Below are 22,403 nucleotides of genomic sequence, written 5' to 3'. Positions count from 1 at the left end.
GGTGATGGCTGACTGCGGTGATGACTGACTGCGGTGATGGCTGGCTGCGGAGATGACTGGCTGCGGTGATGGCTGGCTGCGGTGATGACTGGCTGCGGAGATGACTGGCTGCGGAGATGACTGGCTGCGGTGATGACTGACTGCGGTGATGACTGCGGTGATGACTGACTTCGTGGCTGTGGACTCACTTTGGTGAATTTCAGTTCTGAATGTTATGTGCTTACTTTTATTCTTTGCATGACTTGTTTTTATTTGCCTATTTGGTGTTTGATGATTTTTTAATGGATATTTTAGAGTCTCTTTGTTTGGTGACTGCCTGTAAGGTTGTAAGCTAGTACACATACTTCGATAATAAAGGTACTTTAAACTTTGAACACACACTCACACACACACACACGCACACACGCGCACACGCGCACACACACACACACACACACACACACACACACACACACACACACACACACACACACACACACACACACACACACACACACACACACACACACACACACACACACACACACACACACATACACACAACAAAGTTACACTCTCGAGTGAAAGAGAGACACACACAATTGGCCGAGTGATACATACACACACGAGCACTCAAAAGAGGGAGTGTGAAGCAGCAGAGTCAAGCAGGTTCCTCTGTAAGGTCATGCACTGGACTGGGCACTGCAAATGACACCAGGGCTGCAGGAGTTAACTGCGTTCTGATCACACAGAGTAATCATCCTCCGCAAAGTTCAGAAAATTGAGGGAAGATCTAAAGTCACCTTCCAATGGTTAAATGGACGGGAACAGGTGGATGGAGAGAAATTGTCGGGTCTAGCAACGGGAGTCCTTAGAGGCTGATAAGGCCAAGTTCAAAGTCAGTTTATTCTCAAAGTACAGACGCAACCCTGAGATTTGTTTTCTTGCGGGCATTCACAGTAAACATATGAAACACCACAACAATGAAAAACCACTCATAACAAGATGGACAAACAACCGATGTGCACTGGACAACAGGCTGTGCAAAGACAAAAAGAGAATTGACAAATAAATAAGCAATAAATATTGAGAACATTAGATGATGAGTCCTTGCAAGTGTGTCCTTAGGTTGTGGGAACATTTCAACGATGGGGTAAGTGAAGTTGAGTGAAGTCATCCCCTCTGATTGAGAGCCTGATGGCTGAGGGTTAATAACTATTCCTGGACCTGGTGGTGTGGGTTCTGAGGCTCCTGTACCCTCTTCCAAAGAAAGAGAGCATGTCCTGGGTGGTGGGGGTCCCAGATGATGGATGCTGCTTTCCTGCAACAACAGCTGAGTGAAGCCAACACCTTTTCACAGGTATGAAGAGCAGATCTATCTGTCCCAAAAGCTGCCTAGATCTGCAGACATTTCAGCTCTGAACTGATACAGTTTGGTTGGGGAAGGTATTCAGGGGCAGATCAGCCATGATCTGGTGAGGGCAGTCTGGCCTTTTCCTTGTCCCAGTCATTCAAACAAATCAGGACATGGAGGAAGGAATGAAGAAGAAAGTCTAGATAGAATGGATGTAGGGATGATGTGGGGGCAGAGGGCCAGAGGGCACAACCTCACAATAGAAGGCTGTTTATATCAATGACCAACGATCTGATGCAAGTGTTGCCACACATTCCGGGGGCATGTAACACATTTGGCAGAACACAACCAGCAACAAAACTAACGCAGCAAAAACGAGCCCCTCTTCAACACACACACACACACACACACACGGACAGCTGTCAAACCTCGGCACACGCCGTCTTCAGCCTCCAGTGAACTCGTCCATCTGCCGGGTTTAACCTGCATATGCTATTTTTATTTCAGATTCCCAGAATCTGTGGGGACGTTTTTCAAATCTTCCTCCGCTTCCCACAGAACTGAGTCGTTACGGTTCACACACTGTTCCTTCCCTCACCTGTCTTATCGTTGCAGTCCTCGAACTCCACCACAACTGAGTGCCCGTTGTTGCAAATGGACATGGAGGAGCAGTCACTGTAGGCTACGCTGAGCGGCTGCAGTTCGGCATTGTAGACTGCCTCGGCAGGAACAATGTTGATAGGCGACTGACGGTCTCCCTGGGCAAATGGGAAGTTCTTGTACCAGTTCAGTGGACCTGTAAAGGAAGACAGAACTCAGAAGACACAAGAGTCTGCCGACATCAGAATCCAGAGCGTCAAACAAAACACTGGAGAGACTCGGCAGGTCAGGTAGCGTCTGTGGAGAGTCACGATTCAAGATTGCTTAAGGACATTTCCAGTATCCAAGTGTACAGGAAAATAAAATCATTGTTACTTTTGCAGCACAAAAGAACGATAGGATAAAGAATCCAATAATAATTTTTCAAACATAATATATAAATACATAAAGAAATGATTAATTAGTGGTTGGGTGGGTGCAGGCGGGCTAGTGGTGGTGTGAGGGTTAGTGGGTGGAAGGGAGTGGGGATTTGGGTGAAGGGGAGATATGGGCGGAGGGGTTGGTTAAGGTGGAGGGGGAGGTAGTGGGTGGAGGGTGAGGTAGTGGGTGGAGGGGAGGTAGTGGGTGGAGTGGGAGGTAGTGGGTGGAGTGGGATGTAGTGGGTGGAGTGGGAGATAGTGGGTGGAGTGGGAGGTAGTGGGTGGAGTGGGATGTAGTGGGTGGAGGGTGAGGTTGTGGGTGGAGTGGGATGTAGTGGGTGGAGTGGGATGTAGTGGGTGGAGTGGGAGGTAGTGGGTGGAGTGGGATGTAGTGGGTGGAGGGTGAGGTTGTGGGTGGAGTGGGATGTAGTGGGTGGAGTGGGATGTAGTGGGTGGAGTGGGATGTAGTGGGTGGAGGGTGAGGTTGTGGGTGGAGTGGGATGTAGTGGGTGGAGTGGGAGATAGTGGGTGGAGTGGGAGGTAGTGGGTGGAGTGGGAGATAGTGGGTGGAGTGGGAGGTAGTGGGTGGAGTGGGATGTACTGGGTGGAGGGTGAGGTTGTGGGTGGAGTGGGATGTAGTGGGTGGAGTGGGATGTAGTGGGTGGAGTGGGAGGTAGTGGGTGGAGTGGGATGTAGTGGGTGGAGGGTGAGGTTGTGGGTGGAGTGGGATGTAGTGGGTGGAGTGGGATGTAGTGGGTGGAGTGGGAGGTAGTGGGTGGAGGGTGAGGTAGTGGGTGGAGTGGGATGTAGTGGGTGGAGTGGGAGGTAGTGGGTGGAGGGGAAGGTAGTGGGTGGAGTGGGAGGTAGTGGGTGGAGTGGGAGGTAGTGGGTGGAGTGGGAGGTAGTGGGTGGAATGGGAGTAGTGGGTGGAGGGTGAGGTAGTGGGTGGAGGGGAAGGTAGTGGGTGGAGTGGGATGTAGTGGATGGAGTGGGAGGTAGTGGGTGGAGTGGGGGTAGTGGGTGGAGTGGGATGTAGTGGGTGGAGGGTGAGGTAGTGGGTGGAGTGGGATGTAGTGGGTGGAGTGGGAGGTAGTGGGTGGAGTGGGATGTAGTGGGTGGAGGGTGAGGTAGTGGGTGGAGTGGGATGTAGTGGGTGGAGTGGGACGTAGTGGGTGGAGTGGGAGGTAGTGGGTGGAATGGGAGTAGTGGGTGGAGTGGGATGTAGTGGGTGGAGTGGGAGGTAGTGGGTGGAGTGGGAGGTAGTGGGTGGAGTGGGGGTAGTGGGTGGAGTGGGATGTAGTGGGTGGAGGGTGAGGTAGTGGGTGGAGTGGGATGTAGTGGGTGGAGTGGGAGGTAGTGGGTGGAGTGGGAGGTAGTGGGTGGAGTGGGATGTAGTGGGTGGAATGGGAGGTAGTGGGTGGAGGGGAAGGTAGTGGGTGGAGTGGGATGTAGTGGGTGGAGTGGGAGATAGTGGGTGGAGTGGGAGGTAGTGGGTGGAGTGGGATGTAGTGGGTGGAGGGTGAGGTTGTGGGTGGAGTGGGATGTAGTGGGTGGAGTGGGATGTAGTGGGTGGAGTGGGAGGTAGTGGGTGGAGTGGGATGTAGTGGGTGGAGGGTGAGGTTGTGGGTGGATTGGGATGTAGTGGGTGGAGTGGGATGTAGTGGGTGGAGTGGGATGTAGTGGGTGGAGGGTGAGGTTGTGGGTGGAGTGGGATGTAGTGGGTGGAGTGGGAGATAGTGGGTGGAGTGGGAGGTAGTGGGTGGAGTGGGAGATAGTGGGTGGAGTGGGAGGTAGTGGGTGGAGTGGGATGTACTGGGTGGAGGGTGAGGTTGTGGGTGGAGTGGGATGTAGTGGGTGGAGTGGGATGTAGTGGGTGGAGTGGGAGGTAGTGGGTGGAGTGGGATGTAGTGGGTGGAGGGTGAGGTTGTGGGTGGAGTGGGATGTAGTGGGTGGAGTGGGATGTAGTGGGTGGAGTGGGAGGTAGTGGGTGGAGGGTGAGGTAGTGGGTGGAGTGGGATGTAGTGGGTGGAGTGGGAGGTAGTGGGTGGAGGGGAAGGTAGTGGGTGGAGTGGGAGGTAGTGGGTGGAGTGGGAGGTAGTGGGTGGAGTGGGAGGTAGTGGGTGGAATGGGAGTAGTGGGTGGAGGGTGAGGTAGTGGGTGGAGGGGAAGGTAGTGGGTGGAGTGGGATGTAGTGGATGGAGTGGGAGGTAGTGGGTGGAGTGGGGGTAGTGGGTGGAGTGGGATGTAGTGGGTGGAGGGTGAGGTAGTGGGTGGAGTGGGATGTAGTGGGTGGAGTGGGAGGTAGTGGGTGGAGTGGGAGGTAGTGGGTGGAGGGTGAGGTAGTGGGTGGAGTGGGATGTAGTGGGTGGAGTGGGACGTAGTGGGTGGAGTGGGGGTAGTGGGTGGAGTGGGATGTAGTGGGTGGAGGGTGAGGTAGTGGGTGGAGTGGGATGTAGTGGGTGGAGTGGGAGGTAGTGGGTGGAGTGGGAGGTAGTGGGTGGAGTGGGATGTAGTGGGTGGAATGGGAGGTAGTGGGTGGAGGGGAAGGTAGTGGGTGGAGTGGGATGTAGTGGGTGGAGTGGGAGGTAGTGGGTGGAGTGGGAGGTAGTGGGTGGAGGGGAAGGTAGTGGGTGGAGTGGGATGTAGTGGGTGGAGGGGAAGGTAGTGGGTGGAGTGGGATGTAGTGGGTGGAGTGGGAGGTAGTGGGTGGAGTGGGAGGTAGTGGGTGGAGGGGAAGGTAGTGGGTGGAGGGGAAGGTAGTGGGTGGAGTGGGAGGTAGTGGGTGGAGGGGAAGGTAGTGGGTGGAGTGGGATGTAGTGGGTGGAGGGGAAGGTAGTGGGTGGAGTGGGATGTAGTGGGTGGAGTGGGAGGTAGTGGGTGGAGTGGGATGTAGTGGGTGGAATGGAGGTAGTGGGTGGAATGGGAGGTAGTGGGTGGAATGGGATGTAGTGGGTGGAATGGAGGTAGTGGGTGGAATGGGAGTAGTGGGTGGAATGGGAGTAGTGGGTGGAGGGTGAGGTAGTGGGTGGAGGGGAAGGTAGTGGGTGGAGTGGGGGTAGTGGGTGGAGTGGGAGGTAGTGGGTGGAGTGGGAGGTAGTGGGTGGAATGGAGGTAGTGGGTGGAATGGGAGTAGTGGGTGGAGGGTGAGGTAGTGGGTGGAGGGGAAGGTAGTGGGTGGAGTGGGATGTAGTGGGTGGAGTGGGAGGTAGTGGGTGGAGTGGGAGGTAGTGGGTGGAGTGGGAGGTAGTGGGTGGAGGGGGATGTAGTGGGTGGAGTGGGATGTAGTGGGTGGAGGGTGAGGTAGTGGGTGGAGTGGGATGTAGTGGGTGGAGTGGGATGTAGTGGGTGGAGGGTGAGGTAGTGGGTGGAGTGGGGGTAGTGGGTGGAGTGGGATGTAGTGGGTGGAGGGTGAGGTAGTGGGTGGAGTGGGATGTAGTGGGTGGAGTGGGAGGTAGTAGGTGGAGGGGAAGGTAGTGGGTGGAGTGGGATGTAGTGGGTGGAGTGGGAGGTAGTGGGTGGAGTGGGATGTAGTGGGTGGACTGGGAGGTAGTGGGTGGAGTGGGATGTAGTGGGTGGACTGGGAGGTAGTGGGTGGAGGGGAAGGTAGTGGGTGGAGTGGGATGTAGTGGGTGGAGTGGGAGGTAGTGGGTGGAGTGGGATGTAGTGGGTGGAGTGGGATGTAGTGGGTGGAGTGGGAGGTAGTGGGTGGAGGGGAAGGTAGTGGGTGGAGTGGGATGTAGTGGGTGGAGTGGGAAGGTAGTGGGTGGAGTGGGATGTAGTGGGTGGACTGGGAGGTAGTGGGTGGAGTGGGATGTAGTGGGTGGACTGGGAGGTAGTGGGTGGAGGGGAAGGTAGTGGGTGGAGTGGGATGTAGTGGGTGGAGTGGGAGGTAGTGGGTGGAGTGGGATGTAGTGGGTGGAGTGGGAGGTAGTGGGTGGAGGGGAAGGTAGTGGGTGGAGTGGGATGTAGTGGGTGGAGTGGGAAGGTAGTGGGTGGAGTGGGATGTAGTGGGTGGAGTGGGATGTAGTGGGTGGAGTGGGAAGGTAGTGGGTGGAGTGGGATGTAGTGGGTGGAGTGGGAGGTAGTGGGTGGAGTGGGATGTAGTGGGTGGAGTGGGAGGTAGTGGGTGGAGTGGGATGTAGTGGGTGGAGTGGGATGTAGTGGGTGGAGTGGGATGTAGTGGGTGGAGTGGGAAGGTAGTGGGTGGAGTGGGATGTAGTGGGTGGAGTGGGAGGTAGTGGGTGGAGTGGGATGTAGTGGGTGGAGTGGGAGGTAGTGGGTGGAGGGGAAGGTAGTGGGTGGAGTGGGATGTAGTGGGTGGAGTGGGATGTAGTGGGTGGACTGGGAGGTAGTGGGTGGAGGGGAAGGTAGTGGGTGGAGTGGGATGTAGTGGGTGGAGTGGGAGGTAGTGGGTGGAGTGGGATGTAGTGGGTGGAGTGGGAGGTAGTGGGTGGAGGGGAAGGTAGTGGGTGGAGTGGGATGTAGTGGGTGGAGTGGGATGTAGTGGGTGGAGTGGGAAGGTAGTGGGTGGAGTGGGATGTAGTGGATGGAGTGGGAGGTAGTGGGTGGAGTGGGATGTAGTGGGTGGACTGGGAGGTAGTGGGTGGAGGGGAAGGTAGTGGGTGGAGTGGGATGTAGTGGGTGGAGTGGGAGGTAGTGGGTGGAGTGGGATGTAGTGGGTGGAGTGGGAGGTAGTGGGTGGAGGGGAAGGTAGTGGGTGGAGTGGGATGTAGTGGGTGGAGTGGGATGTAGTGGGTGGAGTGGGAGGTAGTGGGTGGAGGGTGAGGTAGTGGGTGGAGGGGAAGGTAGTGGGTGGAGTGGGAGGTAGTGGGTGGAGTGGGATGTAGTGGGTGGAGTGGGAGGTAGTGGGTGGAGGGGAAGGTAGTGGGTGGAGTGGGATGTAGTGGGTGGAGTGGGATGTAGTGGGTGGAGGGGGATGTAGTGGGTGGAGTGGGAGGTAGTGGGTGGAGTGGGATGTAGTGGGTGGAGTGGGAGGTAGTGGGTGGAGTGGGAGGTAGTGGGTGGAGTGGGAGGTAGTGGGTGGAGGGGAAGGTAGTGGGTGGAGTGGGATGTAGTGGGTGGAGTGGGATGTAGTGGGTGGAGTGGAGGTAGTGGGTGGAGGGGGATGTAGTGGGTGGAGGGTGAGGTAGTGGGTGGAGTGGGATGTAGTGGGTGGAGTGGGAGGTAGTGGGTGGAGGGGAAGGTAGTGGGTGGAGTGGGATGTAGTGGGTGGAGTGGGAGGTAGTGGGTGGAGTGGGATGTAGTGGGTGGAGGGTGAGGTAGTGGGTGGAGTGGGATGTAGTGGGTGGAGTGGGATGTAGTGGGTGGAGTGGGAGGTAGTGGGTGGAGTGGGATGTAGTGGGTGGAGTGGGAGGTAGTGGGTGGAGGGGAAGGTAGTGGGTGGAGTGGGATGTAGTGGGTGGAGGGGAAGGTAGTGGGTGGAGGGGGATGTAGTGGGTGGAGTGGGATGTAGTGGGTGGAGTGGGATGTAGTGGGTGGAGTGGGAGGTAGTGGGTGGAGGGGAAGGTAGTGGGTGGAGTGGGATGTAGTGGGTGGAGGGGAAGGTAGTGGGTGGAGTGGGATGTAGTGGGTGGAGTGGGATGTAGTGGGTGGAGTGGGAGGTAGTGGGTGGAGTGGGAGGTAGTGGGTGGAGGGGAAGGTAGTGGGTGGAGTGGGATGTAGTGGGTGGAGTGGGATGTAGTGGGTGGAGTGGAGGTAGTGGGTGGAGGGGGATGTAGTGGGTGGAGGGTGAGGTAGTGGGTGGAGGGTGAGGTAGTGGGTGGAGTGGGATGTAGTGGGTGGAGTGGGAGGTAGTGGGTGGAGTGGGAGGTAGTGGGTGGAGGGGGAGGTAGTGGGTGGAGGGGGAGGTAGTGGGTGGAGGGGGATGTAGTGGGTGGAGGGGAAGGTAGTGGGTGGAGGGGAAGGTAGTGGGTGGAGTGGGAGGTAGTGGGTGGAGAGGGAGGAAAGCATCCTATCTGGATACATCACGGTTTGGTTTGGCATCTGCTCCACCCGTGACCACAAGAAACTGCAGAGAGTTGTCGACACAGCCTCCCTTGCATGGACTCCGTCTACACTCCTCAGTGCCTTAATAAAGCAGCCAGCAAGGTCAAAGACCCCACCCACCCCAGATATTCTCTCTTACCCCCACCAGGTAGAAGATACAAAAACCTGAAAGTACATACCACCAGGCTCCATCCTGCTGTAATAAGACTATTGAATGGTTTCCCAGTATGGTAACAGACTCTTGGCCTCACCACCTACCTTACTGTGACCTGTCTAACTGCACTGCTCTCTCTCTCTCTCTCTCTCTCTGTCACTGTAACACTTTATTCCGCACTCTGATATCGTGTTGCCTTGTTCTTCCTCACTGCTCCGTTGTATGAACAGTACACATGGCCAGATTTTCACTCCACCTCCGTACATGCGACAATAATAAACTAACTTATAAGCACGAGAGATTCTGCAGATGCTGGAAATCCAGAGTAACATTCAAAAAATGCTGGAGGTCCTCAGCAAGTCAAGCAGCATCCACGGAAATGAATAGCAGTTGCTGTTTCGAGCCATGATCCTTCATCAGGACTCATCTTTTCCTCCATAGATGCTGCCTACTCCACTGAGTTCCTCACAGAGAGGTCGGTACTAACATCCGTGCCAGGACCACCAGACTCAAAAACAGTTACTTTCTCCAAGCAGTGAGGCTGACTCACCCCCACACGCCCACTAACTCCACCACCACTTTATCAGTCACCTTGTGCACAGACAATCCTGTGCCTTGTGTCACTTGATGGACATACAGTCAGTCTGTGTATATAAACTAGCTTATGCATTTTTATTTATTATGTTCTTTTATTATTCTGTTCATTAGCTTGTATTTTTGTGCTGCATCAGATCTGGCATAGCAATGATTTCATTCGACTTTACACTTCATAACTGGAAATGACATCAAACAATTTTGAATCTTGATATCAGCAGAGCCTTAGAGGCGATTTGGCAAAATGACCCCAGTGTTTACCCAAAACATCTTTTCCCTTCCCTTTACAACATCAACACTCCTTTCCTCTCATCTATTCCAACAGGCCCTCTACAACACCCCTCTCTTCTGCCACTTTCAAAACATTTTAGCTGCAAACACAACTTTTCATTTTCACCGGGGAACATGTTATGATGGAGGGAATTTCCCCCCAGGACTGAAATACCGGTGTGCGCTTCAGGTGAAAAGGGTTAATTTCAAAGGAGATGTGAAGCGCAGGTTTTTATTTTACACAGAGAGTGGTGGGTGCCTGTAACGCGCTGCCTGGGGTGGGGGTACAAGCAGAAACATTCGGGACCTTTAAGAGACGTTTAGATGGACACATTAATGTGAGGGAAATGGAAGGATATGGACATTGTGTGGGCAGAGGGGATTAGTTTCGTTGGCCATTTGATTACTAATATAATTGGTCAGTATTTCATGTAATATTTCAGGAGAGAGAGGTTTGGAAAATCACTCCACAATCCAACCAGTTCAGAAGATTCTAGTTGCGTACATCATATCGCTTGCTTCACACGTCCCTTCCCGAATTTGCAGTGTTAGTCAATGAGGCAAGGAACTGCTTTACAATAGGTCAGAATTTCTAATTACAAAAAATTAACTCACCGTTATCATCCCCGTAGCCCCAGCAACTCCGGCAGCTCATGCCTGCGTCTGACCGCCTGGTGCGGAGCGGATGCAGAGACTGCGGCCAGTGAAAGCCCGCCTGCCCGTTTATTGAATCGGGGAGGCTGGTACTGAGTGTGTGAACAGCCCTCTCGCATGGAAAGGAGGCGTGAGTGTGGATCATTGGTGCCTCTCCCCAGGCCCGCCACGCCGCGTCCCGGGACACCAGCGGCTGTGCGTCTGGACGAAGAGATGCGAGGAATCCTTGCGTTTCCCAGGACACTTGACAAGGTAAACCCGCCTCCTTCCTCTGAGATGCCGCTTGTGAACACCGCGGGCTTCAATCTGCAGAAACGCGTGTCGGAGCTCCCAAGCCGCCAGCGCAATCTACACACCCAAAAAAAGTCATGCTGGACATAAAATAAACAACTGAAACATAATTGTAAAAATATGTAACGTGCACAAGCCACAGTGTGTTCCCCTCGACAATAGCCTGTCCGTGTCTCTCTCTAACTCTCTCCCGCTCTCTCTGTATGTCTATCCGTATGTGTGTATCTCTCTTTCACTCTGTGTGTGTCTCTCTCGCTATGTCTGTCTGCCTCTCTCTCTCCCCCCTCCCCTCTTTGCACGTTACACCATGTGATTCCGACCCAATTATTTACCGCACACAGTTAGTAGCTGTGTTTTTTGGATTAAATACCGCAAGCCCTGGTTTCAGCTTTAGCACCCTAACCACGCAGAAACGAGCAGCGGTTGTTAGGAGAGGCTGCCGGCGCTAACCTCTTCCAGTTGGAAACTCGACAGCGCGTCTGGAGGGAGGATGAAAGGTAAAGATGAGATTTATTTGTCACGTGTACACCGAAACATCGAGCGAGGAACACACATAGAACCCAGTGGTATCTCTCTTCATCATTAAATGCCGTTACGCTGCTCGCATTTCGGGTGTCAATGAAGGTCCTCCCACCCTGTCTGTCCTTGGCCCCACGTGTGGGTCAGGGCTTCCGTCGTCGTGTCAGAGGACGCATTGCTGTTTCCATAACAACCTTTTTGACCAGTCAGGGTTGTTGGCCCCGAGCTGAACCCTCCAACCTGGAGGGCCAGTGGACTTAGCCTGGCCTCTGCCCTTTGACCTGTTTGGCATGGGTGACCCTACCAAGAGCCAAAGCATGAAAAGCCCTGGCTCCAGCCAGCATAACTCTCCGGGTCATTGAGGCACGAAAGCCTCCAAACCCTACGACAAGGTTGTGCTGGAGGAAGCATCTCTGGAAAGGAATAAAAGATGGAGGCTTGAGCTGAGGCCCTTCATCAGGACTGGAAAGGAAGTGGGCAAAAGCCAGAATAAGAAGGCAAGAAGGCCGGGAGGGGGGGGGGGGGGAGAGGCAGGAGGACAAGCTGCAGACGATAGGTGACAATAATAAACCACTTTACTTGTTTCTTATAGTTTTGGGGGTACTGGTATGGGATAGCTATTACCCAGGGCACAGGGAAGACATCCAGCCTTGTATGATACCATGAGAATGGGTTACACATCGGACTGGGGGAGCTGGAAGGTGTCAGATAAATGGAGCCCGATGGAGAGAGCAGCACTTTCTCAGCGGCATGGTAGCGTAGTTGTTAGCACAACGCTTTACAGTACCAGCGACCTAGGTTCATTCCCCACCCTTCTCTGTAAGGAGTTTGTACGTTCTCCCCGTGACTGTACGGGTTTCCTCCGGGTGCTCTGGTTTCCTCCCACAGTCCAAAGACGTACCGGTTGGTAGGCTAATTGGTTATTGTAAATTGTCCTGTGATTAGGTTCAGATTAAATCCGGGGATCGCTGGGTAGCATGGCTCGAAGGGCGGGGAAGGCCTGTTCTGTACTGTATCCCAATAAAGAAATAAATAGATAAATAAATAAATTCCCTTGCCTGAGACCTGACACCTGAACTCTCTGACTGATGGGCACGTCCATTCACAGCTGACACCCAGCTGAGCACGAGGTGAAGGACCCATGTCGTACAACATCGGACAGTGGAAGTTGTGGGTGCAGATTCAATTTCAATATTTAAGAGAGGTTTAGATACGTAGTGCACATGGAAAGGAAGGGCAGAAAGGGCTTTGGTGCAGGATACAGTTCAGTTTGATTAGGCTGACCTGAGCACAATCCTTTCCACATCTATCTGCCTTTTGGTGTTGATGTGGCATTAGGCATGTTCCTTAAGGTTGTTCTAGCTGTGGATATTAACGGGGACAAGCTCCCACTCCCTATTAAATGCTCCCAATGGCGTGCACCTCAAATAGCCTCTGACAACCAAATCCAGCTCCTGGCCTTCCTGAATGACTTGGCTACTAAGTCCGGTGGAACCATGTCCACTGACAGGAGAAGGGGCAAAGGCGGGTTACTGGCGCCTTAAAACCAGTCACTTTGATCAGATGGGGCTTGTCAGCCATGGTTAGTAGCTCATCTAAGAAAACGAAAATTCTGGCCTCAAACCTCCGCTGCCTTGCAGCTATGCTCACTCATGGGGAAAGCCACAGGAGTGAACCCTGAGGAGAAACCTGGAGCTGGAGTTCCTAAGGCAGTCCGACATTGAGTTCAACGCTGACGGGCAACTCATGCGACACTGCTGGTGCCGAACGGTATCGGTCTCTGCCGTTCCTTTGAATGCATCAGCTACGTGGAGAGGGGGAGCCTGCTACAGGGGCAACAGCTTGCTCTCCGTATCGTACTGCCCCGGCTTGTGTAAGACAGCTAGGATGCAACAATGGAGGGCATTAGGAAGATGGCTACTAATACAGCAAAACTTCTCCAGCATGTTCACTGAAGAAACAATACATTTCACTGTATGTTTTGATGTTTAAATTGGTAGATAGGTTAGCTTTATTTGTCATGTACATTGGACATACATCATTTATGTCAGAACAAATCGGTGAGGATTGTGCTGGAAAAACCGTAAGTGTCGCCACGTTTCCAGCGGCAACGTACATCTTTGGAATGCGGGAGGAAACCGGAGCACCCAGAGGAAACCCACGTGGTCACGGGGAGAATGTACAAACTCCTTACAGACAGTGGCAGGAATGGAACCACAATCAGTAATTGCCGTAAAGCAATTGCACTAACTGCTACGCTACTGTGGCTGATGAAAGGCAACGTGGCACAGGAGAGGGTGGTGGAGTCATTAGGGGCATTTAAAAGACTCTTAGATAGGTACAGTGGAGGGCTATGGGCTGTCTAAGTTTAGGTTGGTTATGGGGTGGATCAGCACAAGACCATGGGCTGAAGGGCCAATCTATGCTCTATTTTTCCGACGGGTACAGGATCAATTACGGAGGTGAATATTTGCTGGGGGCCCATGGTGGAGAGGGCTGAACAGCCTATTTCTGCAGCGTGTCTTATGTTTTCATATTTCTGATCCTATTTCTTATGGTATTTTCTAGATTTTCCACAGTCAATGAAGTGGAACCACTGTTGTCACGTGGGACACAGCTGATAATCTATGCACAGCAAGCTGCCACAATATCAGCAATCTTTACAATGCCCTTGACTGCGACTACAGGCCAGTCTGGAGATCGCAAGTGGCCAAGGTCCTTCCTGAGCTGAGTGTTTTATTGTGCTCTGGGTTGTAACACTCAATTGCACCAATACAACGAAAGCTCTTTCCATACAGAGCCTTATCTGATTTACATTTGCTCTGGTGATTATCCTGTAAAGATACATTTATTGATTTGTTGACCAACTTGATATCTCAAGGAGATGAAGACACATCTGGTTTACAGTCTCACTGTGTGTGTCCCACCTTGCTTGACCCCCACGCCCACAGCCATGTGAAAGAAGCCTTTCAAGGCACTTGATAGAGAGCATCCTAACAAGCTGCATCACTGTACGGTACGGAAACTGCTCTGCAGCGGTTAGCAAGGCTCTACAATCAGTGTTCAAAACTGCCCAATGTATCACTGCCGCCAGCCCACCCACCATCCAGGACAAATACACAGAAAGGAGCTGGAAAAGGGCCAGTAACATCATGAAGGATCCCACCCACCCTGCTCATGGACTGTTTGTCCCTCTCCCATCGGGGAGGAGGCTACGTAGCATCCACACCAGGACCACCAGCCTCAAAAACAGTTACTTTCCCCAAGCGGTAAGACTGATCAACACCTCCACCCACTAACCCACCCCTCCACACCCCCCACCACCACTACTTTGTCATTTTTGTCAGGGTCACCTTATGTACAAACATTCCTGTGCTTAGCGTCACTTTATGGACATGCAATCAGTCTATCTACATAAGTTAACTTATGAATTTATATTTATCATGATTATTATTGTGGGGTTTTTTTTGTGCTGCATCAGATCCAGAGTAACAAACATTTTGTTCTCCTTTACACTTGTGTATTGGAAAACAAAAGACTATTATATAAGAGCTTACAAGGCTGAGGTAATAGTGAGAGGATTGCTGAAAGAACAGTTGGTGTAAAGGGATTGTTTTCAGGTTAGTAGCTGTTAATAGTGGGGACACACGGGGATTAGTGTTGGGTACATAACTATTCATAGAAACATAGAAACATAGAAAATAGGTGCAGGAGTAGGCCATTCGGCCCTTCAAGCCTGCACCACCATTCAGTATGATCATGGCTGATCATCCAACTCAGAACCCAGTACCTGCTTTCTCTCCATACCCCCTGATCCCTTCAGCCACAAGGGCCATATCTAACTTCCTCTTAAATGTAGCCAATGAACCGGCACAATTTATGTCAACAACACTGACGTAAAAAAGGGTGTAATGTATCCAGCTTTGCTGGCTGAGACAGAACGTTCTAAGGAGGAGGCAGTCTGTGAGGGAAGAATGTGGGCAAGATGGAGCTTCGGAAGGAGGAGCAGAGAAAAAGATTATTTTTAAACTGTGAGAAACTGGTGTGTGAAATGATCACCTCTTGCCAATTCCCATGGACACGCCTCAGTGCATCCGAGGTTGGCAGAACTGTGGAGACCTGCAGGAGAACGCCAGGAGGAGGTGGACAGATATCTCCAGCACCCAGGGGATCGATCCTGCAGCCTTACCCAAGTGGTCAGCCTACACTGCTGTTATTCTAATGAACATTGTGGGAATGCTGTGTCGGAGCCAGATTGTGTGGCGACGCTAGTGGGCTGCCCCAGCACATCCTTGACACAAACAACGTATTCCCTGTGTGTACATGATTAAATAAACCTGAATCTGATTGTGAACCAGTCACACAGGAGGTCGACCTTGTTCCTGGGTAACTTGCTGCAGATGGTCCAGAAGCCAAACTCTGACCAGGCCGCATTGTACAATAACATCGTCTGTGCCTTATTTCACCTGCAAGGTTCTGGAGGAGAGATCACACTGAGTATTAGGAATCAGACACCAAAGCTCTACAAACATCTGGAAAACTTACATGAAACTTAAAGACCAATCATTCGGCCCCTTGCCCTGTGTTGAACCATCACCTGGCCAAGACACAATTTCTTGTGACCGTGTCGTCATTTCCTTACTCACAGAGGTACAGCATGGAAATAGGCCATTCAGCCTATTCATGGTCGATTCATTAATGCTAATCCTACACTAACCCCCACGTTTTGCATCAACTCTTGAGATACTATCACTTACCTACACATCAGAAGCAATTTCCAGTCATTCCAACTCCTCCCCATCTCTGTAAGCCCCCAGCACTTCCAACACTGATAGAGATAGATAGATAGATAGATAGATACTTTATTCATCCCCATGGGGAAATTCAACTTTTTTTCCAATGTCCCATACACTTGTTGTAGCAAAACTAATTACATACAATACTTAACTCAGTAAAAAAAATATGATATGCATCTAAATCACTATCTCAAAAAGCATTAATAATAGCTTTTAAAAAGTTCTTAAGTCCTGGCGGTAGAATTGTAAAGCCTAATGGCATTGAGGAGTATTGACCTCTTCATCCTGTCTGAGGAGCATTGCATCGATAGTAACCTGTCGCTGAAACTGCTTCTCTGTCTCTGGATGGAGCTATGTAGAGGATGTTCAGAGTTATCCATAATTGACCGTAGCCTACTCAGCGCCCTTCGCTCAGCTACCGATGTTAAACTCTCCAGTACTTTGCCCACGACAGAGCCCGCCTTCCTTACCAGCTTATTAAGACGTGAGGCGTCCCTCTTCTTAATGCTTCCTCCCCAACACGCCACCACAAAGAAGAGGGCGCTCTCCACAACTGACCTATAGAACATCTTCAGCATCTCACTACAGACATTGAATGACGCCAACCTTCTAAGGAAGTACAGTCGACTCTGTGCCTTCCTGCACAAGGCATCTGTGTTGGCAGTCCAGTCTAGCTTCTCGTCTAACTGTACTCCCAGATACTTGTAGGTCTTAACCTGCTCCACACATTCTCCATTAATGATCACTGGCTCCATATGAGGCCTAGATCTCCTAAAGTCCACCACCATCTCCTTGGTCTTGGTGATATTGAGACGCAGGTAGTTTGAGTTGCACCATATCACAAAGTCCTGTATCAGTTTCCTATACTCCTCCTCCTGTCCATTCCTGACACACCCCACTATGGCCGTGTCATCAGCGAACTTCTGCACATGGCAGGACTCCGAGTTATATTGGAAGTCTGATGTGTACAGGGTGAACAGGACCGGAGAGAGTACGGTTCCCTGCGGCGCTCCTGTGCTGCTGACCACCGTGTCAGACCTACAGTCTCCCAACCGCACATACTGCGGTCTATCTGTCAAGTAGTCCACTATCCAATCCACCATGTGAGAGTCTACTCCCATCTCCGTTAGTTTGTGCCTTAAGATCTTGGGCTGGATGGTGTTAAAGGCACTAGAGAAGTCAAGGAATGTAATCCTCACAGCACAACTGACCCCATCTAGGTGAGAGAGTGATTTGTGCAGCAAATACGTGATAGCATCCTCCACTCCCACCTTCTCCTTATACGCAAACTGAAGAGGATCCTGGGCGTGCCTGGTTTGTGGCCTCAGATTCTGTATTATCAGCCGCTCCATTGTCTTCATCACGTGCGACGTCAAGGCAACAGGTCTGAAGTCATTCAACTCCTTTGGTTGTGGTTTCTTCGGTACCGGGACAATACAGGATGTTTTCCACTGTCTGGGTACTCTTCTCTGCTCCAGGCTCATGTTGAAGATGCGCTGTAGTGGTTCTCCCAGCTCAGTCGCACAGGCCCTCAGTAATCGTGGGGAAACTCAATCCGGTCCAGCCGCCTTGCTGGTACAGATCTTCCTCAGTTGACCTTCCACCTGTTCAGCTGTAATCCTGGGCGTGGGCAAGGTCTCCTGTGAGTGGCTATTTTCCTGTGAGGGAAGTAAGCCTGGTGTGGATTTCTGCGGTGAGGATGAGATTGAGCTGTCGAACCTGTTGAAGAAGTTGTTCAGCTGGTTCGCTTTCTCCACATCTCCACTTATGTTCGCCCCCCGCTTTGCACCGCATCCGGTGATGATCTTCATCCCATCCCACACCTCCTTCATGCTTTTATTCTGACAACCCTTCCTGTCTCTGTAAACCCCAGCAGCCCCTTCACCTCTCCCTATCTCTGTAAACCCCTCCAATCCTTATAGCCCTCGCTGGCTCTGTAATCCCTCCCTGTCTCAGTAAGCCCCTCCAGCCCTGACAACCCTCCTTGTCTCTGTAACTCACTCTAGACCCTACACCCCTACCTGTCTCTGTAACCCCCTCCAGCCCTGACAACCCCTCCCTGTCTCTGTAACCCACTCTAGATTCATCACCCCTCCCTGTCTCTGCAACACACTCTAGATTCAACACCCCTCCCTGTCTCTGCAACCCACTCTAGATTCAACACCCCTCCCTGTCTCTGCAACCCACTCTAGATTCAACAACCCTCCCCATCTCTGGAACACACTCTAGATTCAACACCCCTCCCTGTCTCTGTAACCCACTCTAGATTCAACACTCCTCCCTGTCTCTGTAACCCACTCTAGATTCAACACTTCTCCCTGTCTCTGTAACCCACTCTAGATTCAACACCTCTCCCTGTCTCTGTAACCCACTCTAGATTCAACACCTCTCCCTGTCTCTGTAACCCACTCTAGATTCAACACCCCTCCCTGTCTCTGTAACCCACTTTAGATTCAACACCCCTCCATGTCTCTGTAACCCACTCTAGATTCAACACTCCTCCCTGTCTCTGTAACCCACTCTAGATTCAACACCCCTCCTTGTCTCTGTAACCCACTCTAGATTCAACACCCTTCCCTGTCTCTGCAACCCACTCTAGATTCAACACCCCTCCCCGTCTCTGTAACCCACTTTAGATTCAACACCCCTCCATGTCTCTGTAACCCAGTCTAGATTCAACACCCCTCCCTGTCTCTGTAACCCACTCTAGATTCAACACCCCTCCCTGTCTCTGCAACCCACTCTAGATTCAACACCCCTCCCTGTCTCTGCAACCCACTCTAGATTCAACACCCCTCCCTGTCTCTGTAACCCACTCTAGATTCAACACCCTTCCCTGTCTCTGTAACACACTCTAGATTCAACACCCCTCCCTGGCTCTGTAACCCACTTTAGATTCAACACCCCTCCATGTCTCTGGAACACACTCTAGATTCAACATCCCTCCCTGTCTCTGGAACCCACTCTAGATACAACACCTCTCCCTGTCTCTGTAACACACTCTAGATTCAACACCCCTCCCTGTCTCTGTAACCCACTTTAGATTCAACACCCCTCCATGTCTCTGTAACCCACTCTGGATTCAACACCCTTCCCTGTCTCTGCAACCCACTCTAGATTCAACACCTCTCCCTGTCTCTGTAACACACTCTAGATTCAACACCCCTCCCCGTCTCTGGAACACACTCTAGATTCAACACCCCTCCCTGTCTCTATAACCCACTCTAGATTCAACACCCCTCCCTGTCTCTGTAACCCAGTCTAGATTCAACACCCCTCCATGTCTCTGTAACCCACTCTAGATTCAACACTCCTCCCTGTCTCTGTAACCCACTCTAGATTCAACACCCCTCCCTGTCTCTGCAACCCACTCTAGATTCAACACTCCTCCCCGTCTCTGGAACCCACTCTAGATTCAACACCTCTCCCTGTCTCTGTAACCCACTCTAGATTCAACACCTCTCCCTCTCTGTAACCCACTCTAGATACAACACCCCTCCCTGTCTCTGTACCCCACTCTAGATACAACACCCCTCCCTGTCTCTGTAACCCACTCTAGATTCATCACCCCTCCCCATCTCTGTAACCCACTCTAGATTCAACTCTCCTCCCTGTCTCTGTAACCCACTCTAGATTCAACACCTCTCCCTGTCTCTGTAACCCACTCTAGATTGTTATGAATGTACCACAGCTCTGAAGGGCCGAAGGGTGCGAGGGTAGCCCCCTCCTTTGTGAGAATCGCAAGATCACAATTGAGTCAATTCAGGAGACCCAGGAAATGAGAGAAAGACATGCCGAATCCGCAAGGCGTTAGAATGTGTCCTGGCCTCCGAGAGGCGGACCCATTGATGCCAGCTATTGTCTCTTGGAGACGGACTTGTGTATTGCATCCTGGACGATGCAATCGAAGCCCCGGGCAATGAACCAAGGAGGAGGTTGGTGGAGGGATTGCATCATCCCCAACCTGATTGACACCTGAGCCCCTGTGAGTCAGGATAAAAAGAGGGTCTGTGGGAACAGCCCCTCAGACGCACCAGAAGACACGCTAGAAATCCTGTGACAGCGTTTAAGAGTGATAGCCGGTGGGGGGCTCGTGTGCGTCCTTCCCTTGCCTGGGATTGGCGGCCTTACCACGGAAGAATGGCTTTAGCTAAAGAAGAGGCCACAAGTGAACGGCCACCCCTAACGAGACTCCGACGGATCGAACTCATAAAGGTTGAAAAACCCACAGGGTAACTGTTCCCATTCTATTCCTATTTCTCTCTCTCTCCAACAAAGTGCAACACCGCGACAACCAAAAGACGGCAGTTTGTGGAACTGCAGTGAACTGTACATTTCCATTGGACAATTCATTATCCCCTAGACAATGATAGAGCTTATTTCTTATTGATTGTTATTATACCCGCACCTTTAGATTTAGTATTGACAATGTATATTATCTGTATGTTTGCATTGATATTATTTTTGTGAATCTTTACTAATAAATACTGTTAAAATTAGTACCATCAGACTTCAATGGACCTCTCTATCTTTGCTGGTAAGTGACCCAGTTACGGGGTACGTAACAAGATTCAACACCTCTCCCTGTCTCTGTAACCCACTCTAGATTCAACACCTCTCCCTGTCTCTGTAACCCACTCTAGATTCAACACCCCTCCCTGTCTCTGTAACACACTCTAGATTCAACACCTCTCCCTGTCTCTGTAACCCACTCTAGATTCAACACCTCTCCCTGTCTCTGTAACCCACTCTAGATTCAACACCTCTCCCTGTCTCTGTAACCCACTCTAGATTCAACACCCCTCCCTGTCTCTGTAACACACTCTAGATTCAACACCCCTCCCTGTCTCTGGAACCCACTCTAGATTCAACACCTCTCCCTGTCTCTGTAACACACTCTAGATTCAACACCCCTCCCTGTCTCTGTAACCCACTCTAGATTCAACACCTCTCCCTGTCTCTGTAACCCACTCTAGATTCAACCCCTCTCCCTGTCTCTGCAACCCACTCTAGATTCAACACCCCTCCCTGTCTCTGTAACCCACTCTAGATTCAACACCTCTCCCTGTCTCTGTAACCCACTCTAGATTCAACTCTCCTCCCTGTCTCTGTAACCCACTCTAGATTCAACACCCCTCCCTGTCTCTGTACCCCACTCTAGATACAACACCCCTCCCTGTCTCTGTAACCCACTCTAGATTCAACACCTCTCCCTGTCTCTGTAACACACTCTAGATTCAACACCCCTCCCTGTCTCTGTAACCCACTCCAGCCTCTACTCCCCTCCCCATCTCTGTAACCCCTTCCCTTCTTGACATCACACCTTATATCTGTAACACCCCCACCTTCCTCACCTACACCCCTCCCTATTTCTATAACCCCCTCTGGCCCCTACTCCCCTCCCTCTCTCTGTAAACCACTCCAGACCCTATAACCCCCGTCTCTGTAAACCCCTCCAGTCCCTATACCCCCATCTCTGTAACCCTCTCTATCACCGACACTCCTCCCTATCTCTATAGTTCCCACACCCCACCCCATCTCTGTAACCCCTTCCAGTCCCTATGCCCCCTGTCTCTGTAACTCTCTCTCTCTCACCTACACTCCTTCTTATCTCTGTAATTCCCACACCTCTCCATGTCTCTGTAACCTCCCCCCCACCCCCCCACGCTGCTACTGCACCCTCCCTGCCAACCTGTACTATCTAGGAATGGAGGAGAGCGAGAGAGAATTCAGAAATACGAAGAATTTATGAAAACTATCCAGAAACAAAGACTGACAGCGAAGGTATGGAAGAAGATAAACTGAGCAATAGTGAGAACAAGTTGTCAAATCCTTGAAGGTGAGCCTGTAGGCCATGGAGTCGATTCAGTGTTGAGCTGAGTGGTTCTGGAGCTTGATGGCTACAGGGTGACACAGTTACGGTGCTAGAAAGCCTGTGAACTCCGCAGAATTGTCTCTATTTCTGCATAAATATCACCTAAACTGTGAACAGATCTTCACATAAGTCCTAAAATTAGATAGAGAACCCAATTAAATAAATAGCACAAAAACATTATATTTGTTCGTTTATGCATTTATTTTTCTCAATAAATAAATGAATAAGTAAAATTATTTTTGTGTTATTTATTTGATTGGGTGCTAGCTTCAGGACTTACGTGAAGATCTGATCACATTTTATGTCATATGTAGAAACAGAGAGAATTCTGCAGGGTTCACAATCTTTCTAGCACCGTAACTGTTCCTGAACCTGGTTGTGTGGGACCTAAGGCTCCTGTACCTCCTGCCCGATGGTAGTGGTGAGAAGAGAGCCTGGCTCAGTACGTTACAGAGTCAAAGCAATTGAATAAGGCCCAGATGTGAGATCTGGCCCAAGTGAATTGTCATCAAGACTTGGCAGGTAAAGGTATTTCTGAACAATGGGAGGCCTGTAAGGTTGAAATATTCCAGTTAACTTCCTACAAGGCTAAGGGATTGAATGAATTTTTTATGTTAGCTTACAGAGGAAAAGGAAGCTGTTGGAATTTCAGCAAAGAAAAATGTGATTAAAATTGTGAATGGGTTAAAGAGTAGGTACTGGGAAGGTCAGAATGGATAACTCACACGAGGTAACCGCCAGGGTAGGAGGTGTGTTGACAATTGGTGACTGGTAAATAATATTACGGCTGGTTGAAGCTGTCGTGGCATCAGCACTGGACTTCGAGGCAGGTGGCCCTGTGTTCAAACCCAACCGGGTCCCAGCCTGGGCAACAGCAGAAGAAAGGCCTGGC

General features: G+C 51.3%; 1 protein-coding gene across 4 annotated transcripts in view; it reads right to left on the bottom strand.

Annotated features, from left to right (window-relative positions):
* The window catches only part of ca7 (carbonic anhydrase VII), a 42,556-nt gene extending 31,946 nt beyond the window's left edge, over positions 1 to 10,610 (bottom strand). For 3 of the 4 annotated variants that reach the window (XR_012101952.1, XR_012101951.1, XM_073070452.1), the window contains exons 1-2: positions 9,992 to 10,609; positions 1,932 to 2,129 (exon numbers count right to left, since the gene is read on the bottom strand). Coding sequence is in view for 2 of the 4 variants with exons in the window: in XM_073070452.1 (XP_072926553.1) it covers positions 1,932 to 2,129; positions 9,992 to 10,175 (382 nt within the window). In the remaining 2 variants the exon portion in view is untranslated. Of the gene's footprint in view, positions 1 to 1,931; positions 2,130 to 9,991 lie in introns of all 4 variants that reach the window. The other variant, XM_073070454.1, reaches the window with a different exon arrangement.
* Positions 10,611 to 22,403: the final 11,793 nt, after the last annotated feature.

This window comes from Hemitrygon akajei, chromosome 17 (genome assembly GCF_048418815.1).
Source record: "Hemitrygon akajei chromosome 17, sHemAka1.3, whole genome shotgun sequence".
NCBI classification, from domain to species: domain Eukaryota; kingdom Metazoa; phylum Chordata; class Chondrichthyes; order Myliobatiformes; family Dasyatidae; genus Hemitrygon; species Hemitrygon akajei.
Note: the sequence above shows the minus strand (reverse complement) of the source record. Positions and strands in the feature narration are given on the sequence as shown.